General features: G+C 47.4%; 1 protein-coding gene across 1 annotated transcript; it reads left to right on the top strand.

The window, feature by feature from the left end:
• The first annotated feature begins 17049 nt into the window (after positions 1-17049).
• Positions 17050-20953, top strand: LOC126028043 (kallikrein-1-like). Its single transcript, XM_049787089.1, has 6 exons — positions 17050-17099; positions 17360-17369; positions 18572-18726; positions 19673-19992; positions 20277-20413; positions 20798-20953. Exons 1-6 carry the CDS (start codon positions 17050-17052, stop codon positions 20951-20953), a joined length of 828 nt encoding a protein of 275 aa, XP_049643046.1.
• The last annotated feature ends 465 nt before the right edge of the window (positions 20954-21418 follow it).

Raw genomic sequence — 21418 nt, 5'->3', positions numbered from 1 at the left:
GACCCAACTCTCCCCAGCCTTTTCTTGCTGCACCCATTTACTGCCACCCCTATCTTCACTGTATCTCCCTATCCCCAAGAGTAAGTTTCTACAGTTCTATCCACTTGATCTGTGGTCCCAGGAAAACAGCCAGCGGTCAAGGGCAACCAGTCAAGCCACAGTCAGGTCCAGCTCCTTCCTCCCAGAATTGGGGGGGGCGGGGTCTGTCCAGAGGCAGGTTCAAAGTGGTTCTTGGGTGCCATCAGATAGGGGTTGCACTTGAGGGACAGTGGAGATATTAAAGGCTCTGGAAGGCCCCCCAGCTCCGCTGCAAGCCTGCCACCTGACGAGGGATCTGCTGCCACCATGTGGTTGCTGCCCCTGTTCCTGGGTCTGGGAGCAGGCAGGTGGTGGGGAGCCACGGGGAGGGAACCCTGATTCTCAGTTCCTACCTTTGATCCTTTTCAAGGACAGCCAGAATGTGCTGTGACAGACACACACACACACACACACACACACACACACACACACACACACACACACACACACGCAGACCTGGAGCTCCTTGGAGAATCCAAGTCTTCCAAAGAGCCCCTCAAGATGGCACTGAACTTGGATTATGTCATTCATCATCTTTTCTTGTCCCATATCTTCTGGGTCCCCAAGTCCTCCTCTACCTAGAACTCCCTTCTGGCTTCCAGCTCTCAGCTGGATACACAACCCCATTCCCCACCCATGTTCTTACATACTTCCTGGCTCGTGCCGCCCATCCTGCACCCAATCACTGAATAGGGGGTGCTGGGAACTCCCTTGAAATTTGGCTCCAGAACCCCCACCCAGCACCTTCTTGCCCGTGAAAGTTCCCAGAACCCCAAGCTACATACCCTTTCTCCAGCTGAACCTTCCTCAACAGTCCTCAGGAACTTGACTTGGGGATCCCAAGTACTTCTGGTCCCAGTGGCCCTGTCCCATCTCTCCCAAGGACCCAATATGTCAGACCAGGAAATGTGTCTCCTGAGAGGCTCCCCAGATTTCAAGGTTCCAGAAAGACTCATCACACACCCCAACCCCCCATGCACTCCATCCTACCCTTGGTATAGGGCTCACTTTAGTGCCATCCCTGGCTCATAGAAACCCCTTTTCTAGGGTACCCCCTTATTTTCACCACAATGGCTGGTAATCCCATTGACACCTTTGGAACCCAATCCCAGGACCCCAAATTCCCCATCTGCCTGCTCCTTCCTGATTGCCCAAATCTGCACCCTTTGCTGAATTCCCAAACCCCACAAAGTCTGGTCAATTTTTTTTTTTTTTTGGTTTTTGGGCCACACCCGTTTGACGCTCAGGGGTTACTCCTGGCTATGTGCTCAGAAATCACCCCTGGCTTGGGGGGACCATATGGGATGCCGGGGGATCGAACCACAGTCGGTTCTTTGGCTAGCACTTACAAGGCAAACACCTTATCTCTAGCACCACCTTCCCGGCCCCAAGTCTGGTCAATTTGCCCAACCTGATCCATTCACTCTCCCCAGGAGTTCCCTCTGAATTCTGATCAGCTTCTTTCCACTTCCTCAAGTCCCCCCCTCTCCACACTGGGGGTTTCCTTTTCCCTAGACCAAGACCCCAAATCCCCAAATATCAGTTTTCTTGTCCCTCTAATGTTTGGGGGTGGGACAGCTGTGTCTCCTCACTTACCCACAATCCCAACTTCCCAACCCATCTGCAGAGACCCTAGCCCTGGTCCTGAGTCACATCCTTGAACCCCACAGTCCAGCCCCCTCTCTCCCCTCTGTCACTGCCCCCCTGACCAGAGTTCCCCCCTTCACAGGTGCTGCTCCCTCCCTCCCTCCCTCCCAGGCATCCAGATTGAGGCCGAGGCCGAGGCCGCATTGTCTAGGCTGGGGATTGTTCGAAGAATTCTCGGCCCTGGCAAGCTGCTCTGCTCGCCTATGATACCTTCATGTGTGGGGGCGTCCTTGTGCACCCACCGTGGGAGCTCGCAGCGGCCCACTGCCATGCAGGGTGTGTGAGGCTGGGCCTGTGGGGAGAAGGGATGGCAGTGCTGTTGTGGGGTCGCATCTCCTTTGGGTGTCCCCATGTTCTAGGACTCTGTCTTCTTCCCTCTCTCTCCATCTCTCTGGGTCTTTCCCTCACTGACTACCAGTCTCCCCATGGACTGGGGGGCTACAAAACCCTCCTGATATGTGGGGAGGAAGAAGGAACATTCTCACATCACCCAATGTCCCTTGTGGGGCACTACCACTACCTTCCCCCGCATATACTCCCAGTCAGGGACATCAGGAGGGATGGAGGAGATGAGTAGATGGTGCCAGCAGGAAGCAGACCTCAGGGTCAAGACCCGCCCACCTTCCTGGGGGTCCCTGCCTCCAGCACAGCTGCTCTCAGCATCCCCTCCCAGCTTCCCATTCTACCCTCATCCTCTGTGCCTCAGTTTTTCCTCTCCCTCCTGCCTGACTGTCCTGGACCTCCATCTCCATAGCTTATTCTGTTCCTCCCCTGTGGCTCTGTCCTCACCCCTCCTCTTCTTATCTCCAGCTGACTCTGCCTCCCAACCCATTTCTCCCTGCCTGACACCCTCCCTCTTGTTCTCTTTGTCTCTTGTCTCTGTCTCTGTCTCTGTTTTCACTATCTCTCACTTCATTTTTCCATGTGAGCTCTCTTCCTCAGAACTCAGCATCCTTCCTCCTCTCTCTCTCTGTCCCTATCTCTCTCTGTCCCTATCTCTGTCTCTCTTTCTCTCTGTCTCTGTCTACTTCTGTCTTTCTGCCTCTGTCTTTGTCTTTCAGTGTCTCTCTTTCTTTGCCTGTCTCTGTCTCTCTGTCTCTCTTTGCCTGTCTATCTCTGTCTCTGTCTTTGCCTGTCTGTCTCTTTGCCTGTCTCTGTCTCTTTCTCTCTCTTTGCCTGTCTCTGTCTATTTCTCTGTCTCTGCCTGTCCCTGTCTCTCTCTTTGCCTGTCTCTGTTTATCTATGTCTTTGTCTCTGTCTGTCTTTGTCCTCCTCACATCTCTCCCCTCGCCCCTCCTGCCTCCTCTCTCACCAGAAATTATGAGGTCCGGTTGGGGTGCCACCAGCTTGATGGATGTGTCTCATCAAAGTATGCCGTGTCAGCACGGACTTCATGCACCCCCTCTTCAACCAGACCCTCCTTGAAGCCCTGGATAGTGGCGCCAAGCTCAGCAACTTGCCACAAGTCTGAGAATGTTGTGAGGAGGAGGAGGAGGAAGAGGAGGAGGAAGAAATGGAGGAAGAGGAGGAGGAAGAATAGGAAAAAGGAGAAGGAAGAGGAAGAGGGGAAGAAGGAAGAGAAGGAGAAGGAAAAGAAGAAATAGGAAGAGGAGAAGGAAAAGGAGGAAGAATGAGAAGGAAGAGGAGGAGGAGGAGGAGTGAGAGGAGGAGAGGGAGGAGGAAGAGGAGGGGGGAAGTAGGAAGAGGAGGAGGGAAACCAGAGTGTGGCTTCAGGGGTAGTTTAGGGGCTCCCCATTTGTGCTGCTGTTCCTCTTCCCACTGACCTTCCAGAAGTGCCCCCCAAAAAACTTACCCCATTCCTACCCACTGCACTGGGTAGGAATCTCTTAGAATCTCACACTCAATGTCCCTGTCTCTATTGAGAACAGTGGCCTCTGACAGTCCCTATGGAACGTGCCAGGACTCAGTGCACAGAACCCTTCTCTGACCTCTCTCCCCACTTGATTCTTCTCTTGCTGCAGAGTGACTCAAAGGGCCCCCTCACCTGTGACGGGGTGTTACAAGGAATCACCTCCATTGGCCGATCCCCATGTGGGCTCTTTGGACCAAGCTTCTATGTCGAAGTCTTCTCCTTTGTGGACTGGATCCAGGAGACCATCTCGGTCAACACCTAGACACCCCACCACGCACCCAAGCCCTTTCCCTACCCACCGCAAAATCAAATTAAAGACAAGTTCGCATCAAGTGCCTGCCAAGTTTTGAGGCCATCTCATTCTGGGTCCAGGTCCAGAAACTGGGAGGTTTGGCATGAGAGCACAGTGGGAGGGCAGTTAGTTGCCTTGCATGTGGCTGACCGGGGTTTGATTTCTGGCATCCCATAGGGTCCCCTCAAGCCTGCTATGGGTGATTCCTGCATGCAGAGACAAGAGGAATCCCTGAGCAAAACAATCAACCAAAGAAATTAAAAATAATGATCCAGATACTAGGGCCAGAGAGGTGGTCCAGTGGGAGGCAATTGCCATGCACTCAGTCTACCAGGGTTTGGTCCCTGACTATCTAGTTTTGTCAGAATGAAAACTGAGCACAGAGCCAAGAGTCAGCCCTGAGCACCTCCAAAGATTCAGATACTGGGGGCTAGGGTGTATGTCTTACCTACTCCAGGCATTCGTGTGGGGGGGGGTCTCAAGGTTCTGAAATGATGTCTTCCTAGCACTAAGTGGGTGCCTCAGATACCCCTGCATGTGCCTCCAGGTGTGGTCCAAAAACCGAAAAGCAAAACCAATCTGAATTTTGGGAACACAAATTCACCAGGAGCAGAAAATGCAGACAAGATTTAAGCTGAACAAAGCAGGTTTTCACATGTGGGCCTCACCCCTCCCCTCCCCTCCCCTCCCCAGCGGAGAGAGCAAAAGGGCTCCCAGGATGGCATCAGGGGTAACAGGAACAAAGGTGGGTGGGGCCCATGGTTAATCGTGACACGGAAGCCAGGAATGGAGGCAGAGGGACATTCTCAAGGTCAGTCGAAGAGCCGGGCAAGAGGAAAACTGAAGCCGGGCAACGGTGGGCAGTTGTTGGGTGCATTCACACAGGATGGGGCAATCAGGGGGCATACCTGGATTTGGGGTGCAAGGATGTGAATGGAGTAGCTGCACAGTTCTAGAAGGGGCCACCTTAGTCCCAGGGACAAGAGGGACAGAGCTGGCCCTGAAAGTCACAGGACATGGATGCTGGGAACAGCCCCCAGAGTCTGGAGGGGGAGAGTTTGCACACACACACACACACACACACACACACACACACACACACACACACACACACACACACACACACACACACACAGCCTAAGGAGATCTGGGTCAATTGGGGGAGTGATGAGAGGCTGTGAGAGGGCAGGAGTGTTGAGTATGGGGGCCCGGCCCTGACCCACTGGAAGACCCCAGGTGTTCCGCGTTGAGGGGATCTCAGTTCTATACCTGCCCTCCCCATTCACCTGCAGACACCAGTAGGAGAAAGGCGAGGAGGAGGAGCCGCATGGTGGAGGGGCAGCAAGGCTGGGCTGGCTCTGGGAACCAGAGTTTATGATAGTTAACTTCCTTAAGCAAGCAAAGTAAGCATGGGGATCAGTGGTTTATTCTCAGAGCTACACCTGGCAGTGCTCAGGGGCGAGGGGATGGTGCTCAGGGCGTCCTAAATCAGTGCTCAGATGTGTGTTGTCAGTCTTAGATTAGTAGAGGTAGTAATTGCATGAGGGGTAAATGCCATAAGCCCTGAAGTACTTCCAACAATCTGGGGTCACCTTTAACAATGAGAGTGACTCCTCCCTCTGCCAGCTCACCCTTTCCTCTGGCTGTCTCACTCATTCTGTACCCTTAAAGCCTCATCCATTCAATTCTCTTCATCCCTCCCATGTGGTTCTTTGCCCCAGCCTGACTCTGGAGTCCCCACTCATCTCCTGCAGAGTCCAGCCTTGGGGGTCCCTGAGAAAGGCGAGTGAATTGAGCCCACTAGATCCTCCATGTCTGACCCTCACTTCTCAAGGGGGACCCCCATGTCCAATCCATCTCCATCAATGCCCAGTGGCCCCAAGAATGCTCAGCCCGGTCCTCTCTACATGCCCAGCACTGCCCTGCAAGTGAGGGTGGCACTGGGCTGGACTGAACCCCTGGGAACTCCCGACCTGCTTCCTGTCTCCAGGATTGTTGGGTGCTATATTAGAATCCTAGATTTAGAATGAACTGTGTTGATGCCAAAATGGTTTGCCTTTGCTTAGAAATAATATTAGAAGTAATGTGGCTTTAGCTTCTGTAGTCTGCTTGCTTAAGGAAGTTAACTATCTTAAACCTGGTTCTGCTGTGTGCCTTAGGCAGCCAGAACAAGCTGTAAATTTACAGTAAACAACATAACCCCCCTTAGGACAGGGAGACTAGGAACTATCTCTGTCTCCAGGCTTAGAATTTATCACCTTGAGGCTGGTCCCGGAATTTACCTTACCAGCACCACTGGAATGGGGGCGGGGAAGGGGGAATGGGAACAGACAGATTAACTAATTGTATAGTTGCAGCCAATTCCTGAGTAAATGAGTAATCAGTTGAAACATAAAAAAGGTTGAATGCCTAAGATACGGGGTTCAGACTTGATTTTGGACCCCAGCATACTGGCTCAATAAACCTTGCTGTGTGACTTGCATTGATGTGTGTTCTCTGTTCTCTGTTCCTTTTGGGAAAAAGTCAAGATAGGACCCTAACAAGATGAATCTGAGTCTCTCTGTTGCCTCCACCTTCCTCATAATAAATTCCCTTTTATTTTTGGGGGGTGTCACACCCGGTAGCGCTCAGGGGTTACTCCTGGCTCTACACTCAGAAATCACTCCTGGCAGTCTCAGGGGACCATATGGGAAGCTGGGATTCGAACCACCGTCCTTCTGCATATAAGGCAAACACCCTACCTCCATGCTATTTCTCCAGCTCCATGACAAATTCCTTTGGCATCTCCAAGACACAGTAGTGGGTCAGGCCTCAAATGTGGGTTTTAGTGAAGGACACATGGACCCACCAGGGTCCCCTTGAGTGGTTCCCGACTGTCCCCACACACCTTGTCACCCCTAGATCTGATGTCTGTCCCCACCACACACCCCTGCCAGCTCCTGGATCAAAGATCTCACCTCTCCCATATTCTCAAAGAGGTGATCTCAAAGAATCTTCCAGATTCTCAACATAGGTGGCTTGGATGGCAGAAGGGAGCAGGCATCAGAGGGACTGAAGATATTGGCTCCCAAGGGATGAGGTTTGAGGATACACAGGGCAGGATATGACTGGGAATTGGGTTCACAACCTGGATGCCAAGATGGAGCAGGAGACAATAGATAAGGTGCATTTCTGCATTTATTAGGTTGAAACTTTGGGGGGCCACACTCATAGTTGCTGAGGGTTTCTCTCCCTGCTCTGTGCTTGGGGTCACTCCTGATTGAGTTGTCTAAAGCCTGTTCAGAGGAGGTTGATCACAGGAAACGACACCAACGCATAGGAAGGCAGATGTACATCTACTAACCAAGCTTGATCTCACCCAGGCAGACATCCCTGAGCTCCCACACCTGCCATTTGTTCAGAAAATGTCAGTTTCTATGGGATAGGGACAGTTGCTGCAGCCTGGTTGGGATTGGGAGGTCTCCTGTTGAGTCTGAGGTGGGCCAGAGGAAGAAAGCATGGGACAATCTCCCTTAATCTGTGAGAATAACTCAGGATGAGCTCACATCTCTGTGGTCCATAGAATAACTGGGTGAGACAACAGTAGGGATTTTGCCTTGCATGCAGCCAACCCATATTTGATTCCTGCATTCCATATGGTCCCCTGAGTCTGCCAAGAGTGATTCCAGAGACTCTGCTGGGTTCCTTAAGCTCGGCAGACATTTTGGGGCTTCCCCTGGCTTGCTTCAACCTGGGAACTTTGATCTTCTCTGGCATTCATCCCCTGATGGCTTGCATCAGCTAAGGTGAGTGTTTCCGGGCCGGAGTTGCAGATAAAGCTGACTCTGCTGGCCCCCTTAAGCCCACCTATAAGGGGTCGAAGCAGAGGAGCGCAGCCGCAAAGCACTCCACCTAGCCAATGAATACCACCACAACACGTAGAAAAACTCACAGCATTAGCATGACAATGGGGAAACTACGCAGACCAACTTCAGCCATAGAGAATGAAGATGGAAACTCTGATGACCAAACAATGGCCAACCACCTAAGCAGTCTTTCAGAAATGGAGTTTAAAGAAGAAATATGGAGGATGCTCATAGAACTCAAAGAAAATATAGATCAGAACACTAATAAAAATCAAGAGAATATGAAGATAGAAATCAGAAAACTCCAAACTGAAATATCAGGTCAAATAACAGGTCTGAAAAACTCAGTGGACGAATTGAAGAACATAATGGATGAGCTTTCTAACAGGTTAAAAGCAGCTGAGGAATTAGTACGCTGGAAGATGCGATGTATAATAACTTTACACAGCAGAAGAGATTGGAAAAAAGCCTTAAATCAAATGACCAGACAATGGAAAAATTACTCAAAGAATATGAGCAGATGAAAATAAAAGTCTTTGATAAGCTCAACAGAAACAACTTTAGAATCATTAGAGTCTCAGAGACCCAAGAAGAAAATCTCCAGGAAGAATCAACAGTCAAGAACATCATCACAGAGAAACTACCAGAGTTAAAGAAAACATGTGACCAAATCCTGCATGCCTGAAGAGTACCAGCTAAAAGAGACCCCAGGAGAAACACCCCATGACACATCCTAGTCACAATGATGAATTCCACAGATAAAGATAGAATACTGCAAGCAGCAAGATCAAAAAGGGAAATTACATTCCAGGGAGCATCCTTGAAATTTACAGCAAACCAGAAACACTCAAGGCCAGAAAGCAGTGGTGGGGTATAGTGACAAAACTCAATAAAATAAATGCTTTGCCAAGAATACTGCACCCAGCAAAACTCACTTTCAGGTTTGAAGGAAGTATACATGGCTTCACAGATAAGCAACAGCTCAAAAACTTTACAGACTCAAAGCCAGCCTTAAAAGAAAAACTGAAAGATCTATTCTAAAGACAAGACAGAACAAAAAACACACCAAACTTCTACACAAAGATGGCAATAAATCCCATGACAATTATTTCTCTCAATGTCAATGAACTAAATGCACCTGTTAAGAGGCACAGAGTGGCAAAATGGATCAAAAAACTGAAACCAACCTTCTGCTTCCTACAAAAAACACGCCTGAATAGTCAGAATAAATATAGACTCAAAATCAAGGGCTGGAGGAAAATCATTCAAGCAAACAACACCCTTAAAAAAGCGGGAGCGGCCATACCAATATCAAATGACACAAATTTTATACTCAGAAAAGTTGTAAGGGACAAAGATGGATATTATGTACTAATCAAGGGATATGTACAGCAGGAAGAAATCACTCTACTAAACATATATGCACCCAATGAGGGACCAGCAAAGTATTTAATACAATTGTTGACAAATCTGAAAAAGGATATCAATAATAACACAGTCATTGTGGGAGACCTCAACACAGGCTTGTCAACACTTGATAGGTCAACCAAATGGAAACCCAACAAAAATATACTAGACCTGAAAAGAGAAATGGAAGAAAGAGATAGACCACATGCTGGCACATAACACATACCTCCATAAAATCAAGAAGATAGAAATTTTGCAGGCTACCTTTGCTGACCACAAGGCTCTGAAGTTATATGTGAACTACAAAGGGACACAGAAGAAAAAATTTAACACCTGGAAATTAAACAGTCTACTACTGAACAACCAGTGGGTCCGAGATGAAATCAAAGAAGAAATCAAAAATTTCCTGGAAACAAACGACAATGAAAACACAAACTATCAGAACCTATGGGATACAGCAAAAGCAGTACTGAGAGGAAAATATATAGCTTTGCAAGCACACATCAGGAAGGAAGAAGGAGCATACATGAATAGCTTAATGATGCAGCTTATAGAATTAGAAAATGATCAGCCAAAGAAACTGAAAATAGGGAGACAGAAGGAAATAATAAAGCTGAGAGCAGAAATCAATGAAATGGAAACCCAAAAAACAATCCGAAAGATCAATGAAAGTAGAAGTTGGTTCTTTGCAAAAATAAACAAGATTGATAGACCATTGGCAAAACTCACAAAGCAAAAGAGAGAAAGAAACTTGATAACGTGTATTAGAAATGAAAAAGGGGGGATCACTACAGATACTGCAGAGATTCAAAGGGTATTCAAAGAATACTTTGAGAAACTCTATGCCACTAAATATGAGAACCTGGACAAAATGGATAAATTTTTGAACTCATATAACCTTCCATGGTTGAATAAAGAAGATGTAGCATATCTAAACACCCCATCACTATTGAGGAAATTAAAACCTTAATCAAAAATTTGCCCAAAAACAAAAGCCCAGGCCCTGATGGACTCACGAATGAATTCTTTCAAACCTTTCAAGAGGAACTACTACCAATCCTGGCTAGGCTCTTTTATGAAATCAAAAAAACAGGAACACTTCCAAATAGCTTTTATGAAGCCAACATCACCTTAATACCATAATCAGATAGAAATGCTGCCAAAAAAGAAAATTACAGACCAATATCCCTGATGAACACAGATGCAAAGATCCTCAACAAAATCCTGGCTAACAGGATCTAGTGCCTCATCAAGAAGATCATTCACTTTGATCAAGTAGGTTTCATCCCAGGAATGCAAGATGGTTTAACATCCGTAAATCTATCAACATAATACACAACATAAACAACAAGAAAAATAAAAATCACATGGTCATATCAATAGATGCAGAAAAAGCATTTGATAAGGTTCAACACCCATTCTTTTTTTTTTAATTTTTATTTTTAATTATGAGAACAAGGGTGCAAAGAAAGAGGACAAGGTAAAGTTACAGTGGAAGGACAATCACCCATAACATAATTCTCAGAAGTCCCCTTGCTGATATCTTAATTTTGAAATTTCAGCCAAAGAACATTAAGATAAATAAGACAGAATCCATGTACAATTACTTTGTCCCTCAAGTCCCCAGATTGTAGCACATTATAATATTTCTTAACAGTACACAAGGCAATCTAAAGCCATAAAACTTACGTAACTCCTTAAACATTACAGGCATAGTATTTTCTTACATTTCCATATACATGCATATTAGCTTAAATTAACCTCAAATTTTAAGTGAGTTCTTTTTAAGGATTAGAGTCAAAGGAGCACAGTAAGAATGGTGTTAGAGTGGCAATTGTTGTCAACACCCATTCTTGATTTAAAAAAAAAACTCTCAGCAAGATAGGAATAAAAGGAACCTTTCTCAATATATTTAAAGCCATCTACCACAAGCCAGTGGCAAATATTATCCTCAATGGAGAAAAAAAAGCCTTCCCTCTAAATTCTGGTACAAGACAAGGCTGTCCTCTCTCACCACTACTATTCAACATAGTACTGGAAGTACTGCTATAGTGATTAAGCAAGAAAAAGATATCAAGGAAATCCAGATAGAAAAGGAAGAAGTCAAGCTCTCACTGTTTGCAGATGACATGATACTCTACTTAGAAAACCCTAAAGACTCTATCAAAAAGCTTCTAGAAATAATAGATTCATATAGCAAAGTGGCAGGCTACAAAATTAACACACAAAAATCAATGGCCTTTTTATACACTAATAATGATAGGGAAGAAATGGACATTAAGAGAACAATCCCATTCACATTAGTGCCACACAAACTCAAATATCTTGGAGTCAACCTGACTAAAGATGTGAAGGATCTATACAAAGAAAACTATAAAACACTGCTCCAAGAAATAAGAGAGGATACATGGAAATGAAAACACATACCCTGCTCATGAATTGGCAGGATCAACATCATTAAAATGGCAATACTTCCAAAAGCATTGTACAGATTTAACGCAATTCCTCTAAAGATACCCGTGACATTTTTCAAAGAAGTGGATCAAACACTTCTGAAATTCATTTGGAACAATAAACAACCTCAAATAGCTAAAGCACTCCTTGGGAAAAGGAATGTGGGAGGCATTACTTTTCCCAATTTTAAGCTGTATTACAAAGCAATAGTTATAAAAACAGCATGGTATTGGAATAAAAACAGATCATCAGATCAGTGGAATAGGCTTGAGTACTCAGAGAATGTTCCTCAGACATATAACCACCTAGTTTTTTATAAAGGAGCAAGAAATCCTAAATGGAGCAAGGAAAGCCTATTCAACAAGTGGCATTGGCACAACTGGTTAGCCACTTGCAAGAAAGAGAACTCAGACCCCCAGCTAACACCATGTACAAAGGTAAAATCCAAATGGATTAAAGACCTTGATATCAGATCTGAAACTATAAGGTATATAGAACAACATGTAGGTGAAACACTCCAGGACATTGAGACTAAAGGCATCTTTAAGGAGGAGACAGCACTCTCCAAGCAAGTGGAAGCAGAGATAAACAGATGAGACTATATTAAGCTGAGATGCTTCTGCATCTCAAAGGAGATAGTGCCCAGAATACAAAGGCCACCCACTGAGTGGGAGAAATTAATCAACCAATACTCATCAGATAAAGGACTAATATCCAAAATTTACAAGGTACTGACAGAACTATACAAGAAAAAAACAACTAACCCCATCAAAAAATGGGGAGAAGAAATGAACAGACACTTTGAAAAAGAAGAAAGGCAAATGGCCAAAAGGCACATGAAAAGATGCTCAACATCACTAATCGTCAGGGAGATGCAAATCAAAACTACTATGAGGTACCACCTCACGCCACTGAGATTGGCACACATCACAAAAAAAGAAAACAAGCAGTGCTGGCGGGGATGTGGAGAGAAAGGAACTCTTTTTCACTGCTGGTGGGAATGCCGTCTAGTACAACCTTTATGGAAAGCGATATGGAGATTCCTTCACAAACTGGAAATTGAGCTTCCATACGTTCCAGCTATACCACTCCTAGGAATATACCCGAGGAACACAAAAATACAATACAAAAATCCCTTCCTTACACCTATATTCATTGTAGTGCTATTTACAATAGCCAGACTCTAGAAACAACCAAGATGCCCTTCAACAGATGAGAGGCTAAAGAAACTGTGATACATATACACAATGGAATACTATGCAGCCATCAGGAGAGATGAAGTCATGAAATTTTCCTGTACATGGATGTACATGGAATCTATTATGCTGAATGAAGTAAGTCAGGGGGAGAGAGAAAGACACAGAATGATTTCACTCATCTATGCATTTTAAGAAAAATGAAAGACATTTTTAACAGTATCTCAGAGACAAGAGAGATGAGGGCTGGTAGGAGCAGTTCATGGCACGAAGCTCATCACATAGAGTGATGAGTGCAGTTGGAGAGATGACTACACTGAAAACTATCATAACAATGTGAATGAAAGGAAAGTAGAAAGCCTGTCTCAAGTACAGGTGTGGGGGAGTGAGGAGGAGGAAGATCTGGGAAATTGGTGGTGGAAATGTTGCACTGGTGAAGGGGGGTGTTCTTTACATTACTGTAATCATACAACTATAATCACATTTGTAATCACGGTGTTTAAATAAAGATAATTATAAAAAAAAAAAAGAATAACTGGGTGAGGAATGGAGTCAAGGGATCTCCCTTTACCCCAGAGCTTAGGAAGGAGAAAGATGAAGAAATAAAGAAAGAGGTTGGGGCTGGCGAGGTGGCGCAAGTGCTAGCCAAGGAAAGACTGCAGTTCGATCCCCCGGCATCCCATATGGTCCTCCCAAGCCAGGGGCAATTTCTGACTGCTTAGCCAGGAGTAACCCCTGAGCATCAAATGGGTGTGGCCTGAAAACAAACAAACAAACAAACAAACAAACAAACAAAAAAAGAAATCAAAGAGGACAAAGAAGGTGAGAAAAGGAGGTGATGGGGAAATAGGTGTTGGGGCTTAGGTTATATTGGGGATGTGGGATAACAATCCAGTCAAAGTATAGATTCAACAACATGGAAAATATGCTACTCAAGGTGGGTGGAGGGGAGAGGAAAGGAAAGGAGGGAAGAGGAGGAGATAGAGGGTGAGGATGGTGGAGTATGAGAGTCCCAGTGATGGGAGCTGACACTGGTGACGGGATTAATGTTAACATCCAGTATGTCTCAAACTCAATATCAATAACTTTTCAGTCATGGTTCTTTCATTCAATTAAAAAATTGTTTATTTTACTGGAAATTGAATTCCCATAGGATCCCACTATACCACTCTTCGGAATATACCCTAGGAACACATAAAAACAATACAAAAATGCCCTCTGCATGACTATGTTCATTGCAGCACTATTTACAATAGCCAGAATCTAGAAACAATCCAGGTGCCCGACAACAGATGAGTGGCTAAAGAAACTGTGGTACATATACACAGCGGAATATTATGCAGCCATCAGGAGAGATGAAGTCATGACATTTTCCTATACATGGATGTACATGGAATCTATTATGCTGAGTGAAATTAATCAGAGGGATAGAGACACAGAACAGTCTCTCTCATGTGTGAGATTTAAGAAAAATAAAAGACATTATTGTAATAACACCCAGAGGCTATAGAGATGAGGCTGGAAGGACTGACTCACGATATGAAGCTCACCACAAATAGTAAGTACAGCTAGAGAAATAACTATACTGACAACTCCCATGACAATGGTAGTGAGTGAGAGAAATAGAATGCCTGTCTCTAATACAAGCAGGGATGGGAAGGAGGGAGATGGGGGGCATTGGTGGTGGGAAGGTTGAACTGGTGAAGGGGTTGTCCATTTTTTTTTTTGGTTTTTGGGCCACACCCGGCATTGCTCAGGGGTTACTCCTGGCTGTCTGCTCAGAAATAGCTCCTGGCAGGCACGGGGGACCATATGGGACACCGGGGTTTGAACCAACCACCTTTGGTCCTGGATCGGCTGCTTGCAAGGCAAACACCGCTGTGCTATCTCTCCAGGCCCGGGGGGGGGGGGGGAGTTGTCCTTTTTATGACTGAAACCCAACTAAAAACATGTTTGTAATCATGGTGCTTAAATAAAGATATTATTTAAAAATTGTTTTTTTCAAATATCATTTTCTCACCCCCACTTGGCTCCTAAGAAAGAGGTCAGTCACCATGAATAAACACATTAAGGACAGTAACTGGGCACACCAACATTTAATAGGTGCACAGAGATCAAAGGCTGGTGTAGTTTACACGGGTATGGGAAGACACCCTTCAAATACAAGGGCAAGGACAGACAATGTCCTGTTCTAATTTTACCCATGTCGCCTCTACATCTAAAAGACCTGAAATCTGCCTTGTCCTATGCTTGTCTGGGGCTCATCTGAAGCGGGGAGATATTTGTTCATCTATTCTAGTCTTTCCTTCTATTTGATCCAATCCTGAGTTCACACCTAAGGAATGTCTCAACCTTGGTGTTGGCTTCCATGACTGTCCACATTGTGTCATCTGTGTGAAATGCATCCTCTAAAGGCCAAGGAAATTGTTCTGTTCTCCAGCACCCCTCTCCCCTCTCCCAGAGTTCAAGAAGTAAGAAGGGGTTTCAGGGCTGCAAGTCAAACCTTGTGGGAGCTAGAGAAAAGTCAAGGACTAAAAGTCAAAAGCAGGCTTTTGTTCCTTCAATAAAACTATTAAGTTGAATGTCAAAAGACATCAAAATTATAAGCATTAGAATAATGGAATGCTTGTAAAATGATTCTTTGGAGAGCCACACCTGGCAGCACTCAGGGGTAATCCTGGCTCTGAGATCAAGAATAACACTCTTGGCAGATTCGGAGGTCCATATGGGATGCCAGGGATCAAATCCAGGATGGCCATGTGCAAAGCTAACACCCTCCCAGCTGGGTTATCACTCCACCCCTCCTTAAAATGATCCCCCCATTAAAATGATTTTTAAGGACAAATGAGACATAAAAAAGAAAGGGACAAAGAAAAACTCAAGGTGCCTGGGCAGTCCTTAGCACTGTGTTTATCCAGAGCATCTCTCAGGAGGTACCTCAGTCACTGTGATTTTATTTCAAGATCAGTCCCCGCTCAGTCCCCAATGACAACCATGGGACAGAAGTACCACAAGAAGAAGAGGTAGGCCAGAGAGAGATAACATGGAGGTAAGGCGTTTGCCTTACATGCAGAAGGACAGTGGTTTAAATCCCGGCACCATATATGGTCCCTCAAGCTTGTCAAGAGCGATTTCTGAGCATAGAACCAGGAGTAACCCTTGAGCACTGCTGGGTGTGACCCAAAAACAAAAACAAAAAAAAAAAAAAAAGAAGAAGAAGAAGAAGAGGTAGCACAGTTAGTCTGCCCTACACAGAACAGACTGATTTCTGTCCCCAGCACACATATAGTCTCCAAGGACCACCAGGAGTAGCCCTGAGCACAAAACCAGAGGTAAAACCAGGTAAAGGAGGTTCCTGGGATACAGGTCAAAGAATCGAGCTAGTGTATTGCATGCTGATGTTCCAGAGCCATAGAATATCCATCCCCAATGTCGTTTGAGCAACTATACTCACCTCTGATCCCCCCACCAACACCCCCCAATACCCTTGGGAACCCAAAGGGGAGGAATCATGGCAACCCTAACATTGGGGGGATACGGGAATTACACTGAATTAGAACAGGAACTGATTCTGGAGACCCTTCTCACTCTCATAGCCTGGGGTGTTAAGATTATGCTGGGGGGAACCCCAAGATTACAGTAGGAGAGGAGCCATGGATTTGGAAGATTAGGACCCGGTTCAAAGAGAAGGGAGCAAGAATTAGGACATTTTCTAAATCAGTCCTTCTCTTTGAAAAGAGAGTTGATAATTCCAAGGCTGGTTCCCAGGGGTGTCCTGGGACAGAGAGAGAAGATTGAATGGTATTAAATACTCAAAAAGTATTAAATACTAGCATTGAATGGTCTTGGACTTAAGCATGTGGGGCTCTGTGCTGGGAGTCCAGCTCTCAGCCACCACCTCTTGCTATTTCCACACCCTTCCATGACAGTCTTGATCCCCAATATCCCAGCCCTGACAGCTCCAGCCCTGCCCCTTGGCTTGTGGCCCCAGAAAAATGGCCAGAATTCAAGGGCAGCAGCCTTAGACCAGACCAAACCTAGGTGAGGACAGTCCTGACAAATAAGTGGTTGTGGATACAGGGGGAGGGATTGTCTCCTTCCAGAAGCTGAGGCTTGGCCGAGGGTGAAACTGGGAACCCACAAATGGGCAGGTCCTGTTGGGGGTAGGCAGTGAGGTTCTTAAAGCCTCAGGGAAGCCTCCCCATCTCAGCTCCCAGCATCCCACCTGCTTGAACCCTGATGGACACCGCTGCCACCATGTGGTTGCTGGCTCTATGTCTAGCCCTGAGCCTGGCAGGGACTGGTGAGTCCGGGAGAGGTACAAGGAGGAGATTCTCAACCCCTAATTCTCAACCCCTGCCTTGGCTTCTTTCCAGAAACATCTGGAATATTCTGTATCCCTCTCATCCAGATTCATCTGCTCTTCCCAAGGGCCAGACCCTTCCCATCAGGGACTCCTTGGAGGACCCCAACTCTTCCAAAGAGCCCTCAAAAGTGGCACCGAATCCTGGGGCTCCCTCTCCTTTCTTAGCCCCTGATCTCAGCCCTCAAGTCCTCCCCCACCTAGAAGTCCTCCTGTCCAGCCGCCAACTTTGAGCTGAACCCTCTTGGGTTCCCACAAGACATCCTAGACTTTCTGGTTGGTCCATCCTCTGGCAGGTAACCCCAGTCTCAGAAGGGCATGTTGGAAAACATCCCTCTCCTGACAGTTTTCCCTGAAATCTCCATCCAGCACCTTCCCGCCCAGCAAAAGCTTAGAGAAACTCAACATCCTTGCTTTTTTTTGGGGGGGGGGGGGTAAACCAAGATCCCTAATTCTTTTCTCAGCCTGTGAGTCCTGCTCTTCCTCATTCAGGGACCCCAATGTGTAAGATCAGTGGCCCAGATGCATACTTGTGTGGTCCCCAAGATTCCTGGGTCCCTAAAGGGATCACTGAACCCTCTACTGAGCTCCATGTACCAGATACACCAACCATGATTGGGTGCCTCCCATTGAAGGCCATTCCTCCTCCTAGAATCCTTCTGCTCTTCTTCCTCTTTCTTTCCACGCATCCCAAAATTCCACACACCCTCCAGGGCCATCTGAGCCCACTGACACCTTCAGACCCCAATTCCAAGCCCCCCATTTCCACATCCACATGAGCCTTTGTGATTGCCCAAACCTGCATCTTTTTTTTTTTTTTTTTTTTTTGTGGTTTTTGGGTCACACCCGGCAGTGCTCAGGGGCCACTCCTGGCTCCATGCTCAGAAATTGCTCCCGGCAGGCACGGGGGACCATATGGGACGCCGGGATTCGAACCGATGACCTTCTGCATGAAAGGCAAATGCCTTACCTCCATGCTATCTCTCCGGCCCCGCAAACCTGCATCTTTTGCTGAACCCCCAAAGCCCATTCATTTGCCAAACCTGATCCTTTCACTCCCCCAAAAGCTTTTAATTTCTGACCAGCTTCTCCTGGCTCTCTGGAATCTTCCCTCAGCATTAGGGGTTCACCCTTATGAGCATTACAACCCCGGACACCCAACCCAAGACCCAGCCAGCTTTCTTCCCCCAAGATCTTTGGTCGTGGGGAGCAGGTTCACATCTTACTCCCATTTACCATCTCCCACTTACCCACAGTTCCAAATGTCCATCCCATCTGAGAGTCCCCCAAACCTGGTCCTGAGTTACATTCTTTAGCCCCACAGTCCAGCCCCCTCTCTTTCCTCTCTCTCTGTACACCGACCTGAGTTTCTCCCATCCATCCACAGGTGCTGGACTCCCCAATCCAGGCATCCAGATCCATGCCCGGATTGTCGGTGGTTGGGAATGTGAGAAGAATTCGAGGCCCTGGCAGGCTCTTCTGTACTTCACCCGTGAGAAGGAGAGTCATAAATGTGGAGGTGTCCTTGTGCACCCCCAGTGGGTGCTCACAGCTGCCCACTGCATTGGAGAGTGAGTGGGACAAGGGTGGGCTGAAGGGAGAGGGGGGGTGATAGTGCTATCAGAAGTTGCATCTTCTCTGGGTGTCAGACCAGAGAGGTTCCCTTCTAGCCCCTGTGTCATTGTGTTCCTCTCTCTTTCTCTCTCTCTCTATCTTCTTTCCTCTCTGTCCATTTCTCTAGGTCTTTCTCTCACTCCCTCACTGAGTACAAGTCCCCACCATGGTCACCCCCCCCCCTCATATCCCCCTTACTGGGGCACCAGGAGGGATGGAGGAGGAGATGAGTAGATGGTGCCAGCAAGACGCAGACCTCAAATTCGAGACCCATCCACCTGCCTGGGGTGTCCCTGCCCCAACACAGCTTCACTCAATATGCCAGCCCATTCTCCCCCATCCTCTGTGCCTCAGTTTCCCCTGCACCCTCCCACCTGACTCTGTCCTGGGCCTGAGTCTCAGCTTCTCCAACTGCTCCTTCCGTAGCTTGCTCTCCTCCTCACCCCTCCCCTACTTGTCTCCAGTTGATTCTGCCCCCCCCACCCATCTCTCCCTGCCTGTCCCCCTCCCTCTTGTTGTCTTTATCTCTTTTTTTTTTTTTTGGGCCACACCCGGTAACGCTCAGGGGTTACTCCTGGCTATGTGCTCAGAAGTTGCTCCTGGCTTGAGGGACCATATGGGACACCGGGGGATCGAACCGCGGTCCATCCAAGGCTAGCGCAGGCAAGTCAGGCACCTTACCTTTAGCGCCACCGCCCGGCCCCGTCTTTATCTCTTATCTCTGTTTGTTGTCACTCTCTCACTCCATCTTTCCTTGTGAGCTTTCTTCCTCAGAAATCAGAATTCTTCCTCCTCTCTCTGTCTCCTATCTCTGTCTTTCTCTATCTCTGTCTCTCTGTCTCTCTCTCCCTGTCCTCCTCACATTTCCTCTCCCCTCACCTCTCTTGCCTCCTCTCTCCCCAGAAAGTACCAGGTCTGGCTGGGAGTGCACAATCGGGCCTTGGACCTACCCAAAAGCCAGCAAGCTCGGGTCAGCGCTAAGTTCCCACACCCTCTCTATGTGCCCAAAACGTGGACCCCCCTGAAACAAAGCAGGCTGGCAAACTTGACTGTGGAAAGCAGAATCATCAGGAGGGACCGAAGTCATGACCTCATGTTGCTGCATCTGGAGAAGCCCATCCGGCTGACGAACTCAGTGAAGGTCCTGGACCTGCCCACCAGGGAGGCCCCAGTGGGGAGCACCTGCTCGACCTCAGGCTGGGGCCGAACCAACCCAAATGAAAGTATGTCAGGGACCTATGTTCACATCAAGGACAAGGAGAGGAGGCAGAACCCCCAGAGTTCAGGGCACGGTTGGCAGAGTGTTAGGGGTAAAGATTGGGAAGACGGAGGATAGGGTGAGGTTCTGCAGGTTTGGGGTGAGGTGAAGGGTCTGAGGTGGGTGGTATGAGGGTGACAAAGGGGAGATGAGTGGTCTCAGGAGGAAGAAAAGAAGAGGTGGCATGGTGGGGAGCAGGGAAGACATGGCCCCCTACCTCATCCCTCCCTATGTCTCTCTGGCCTCGAGAATCCACTGTAGAGAAGCTGCAGTGTGTGGACCTCACTCTTCTGTCCAACGACGTGTGTGCCCGTGCCCACTGGGATAAGGTCACTGACTTCATGTTGTGTGCTGGACGCATGGAAGGCGGCAAGGATACCTGCGGGGTGAGCCTGTCCCATTCCTGGAGTCCCAGTTGAGGTTCTGATCCCTCCGCAGCTTCCCCGACCCCCCCCCACTCTAATCTCTATTTGAGATAAGTCAGAGAAAACTAAAATCAGGAAGGTACATTGGGGTAGGACTTGAAAGTGGGGAGTTTGTAGATCCCATCCATGGTTGCTGTTCCTCTTCCTGCTCACCTTCTAGAAGTAACCCCCAACTTTGGTCAGCAACTTAGCCATACTGCAGCTCTAGGAGGCCCATGCCCAACGACAATATCCTCTGGGAGTTCTCATGGGAGAGTTGATGTGAGTTTTCAGCAACTCAGCATGAAGAACCCATACCCAATCCCTGACTTCTCTTCCTCACCCCGACTCCCCTCTGTTCTGTAGGGTGATTCAGGGGGCCCTCTCATCTGTGATGGGGTGTTTCAAGGAATCACATCCTGGGGTGGCTGGCCATGTGCCAAGCCCAAACAGCCCAGCCTCTTCGTCCGAATATTGTCCTATGTCGACTGGATCCAGAAGACCATAGCGAAGAACAGTTAAATAAATGGTCCCCTCATCCTCAGCCCTTGGCACACAATAAAGTCAAATTCCCACCAAAAACCAGCATCATGTCATTGATGTCAAGATCTGGGTACTGGGAGCCAGAGAGATAATTCAGTGGAAACCCACTTGCGTAGCACACAGCCCACCTGGAATCCATCCAAGGTACCACATAGAGTCTCTAAGTCCCACCAAGAGTGTCGCCCAAAACACCAGCCCTGGGTGGTGTTACTCATTGATAACAGAAGACTCAGAGACACACAAAGGAAGGAGATTGTTCTGGAGGGGCCAGAGTGATAGCACAGTGGGAAGGACATTTGCCTTGCATGAGTCAACCTAGTATCAATTCTCGGCATCCCATAGGGTCCCCTGAGCACCACCATGAGTAATTTCTGAGGGCAGAGTCAGGAGTAATCTTTGAGTGCTGCCAGGTGTACCAACAACAGCAAAAGAGAGAGATTGTTC

The sequence above is a fragment of the Suncus etruscus genome, chromosome 14, assembly GCF_024139225.1.
Source record: "Suncus etruscus isolate mSunEtr1 chromosome 14, mSunEtr1.pri.cur, whole genome shotgun sequence".
Classification (NCBI taxonomy): Eukaryota; Metazoa; Chordata; class Mammalia; order Eulipotyphla; family Soricidae; genus Suncus; species Suncus etruscus.
This window is presented reverse-complemented; position numbering and strand designations above follow the sequence as displayed.

Excerpts from the sequence above, each read along its gene's own strand:
- LOC126028043 (XM_049787089.1), top strand. The coding sequence starts at position 17,050 with ATGTGGTTGCTGGCTCTATGTCTAGCCCTGAGCCTGGCAGGGACTGGT. Across the intron at positions 19,993-20,276 it reads CCGAACCAACCCAAATGAAA|AATCCACTGTAGAGAAGCTG; the intron begins GTATGTCAGGGA and ends TCTGGCCTCGAG. Across the intron at positions 20,414-20,797 it reads GCGGCAAGGATACCTGCGGG|GGTGATTCAGGGGGCCCTCT; the intron begins GTGAGCCTGTCC and ends TCTGTTCTGTAG.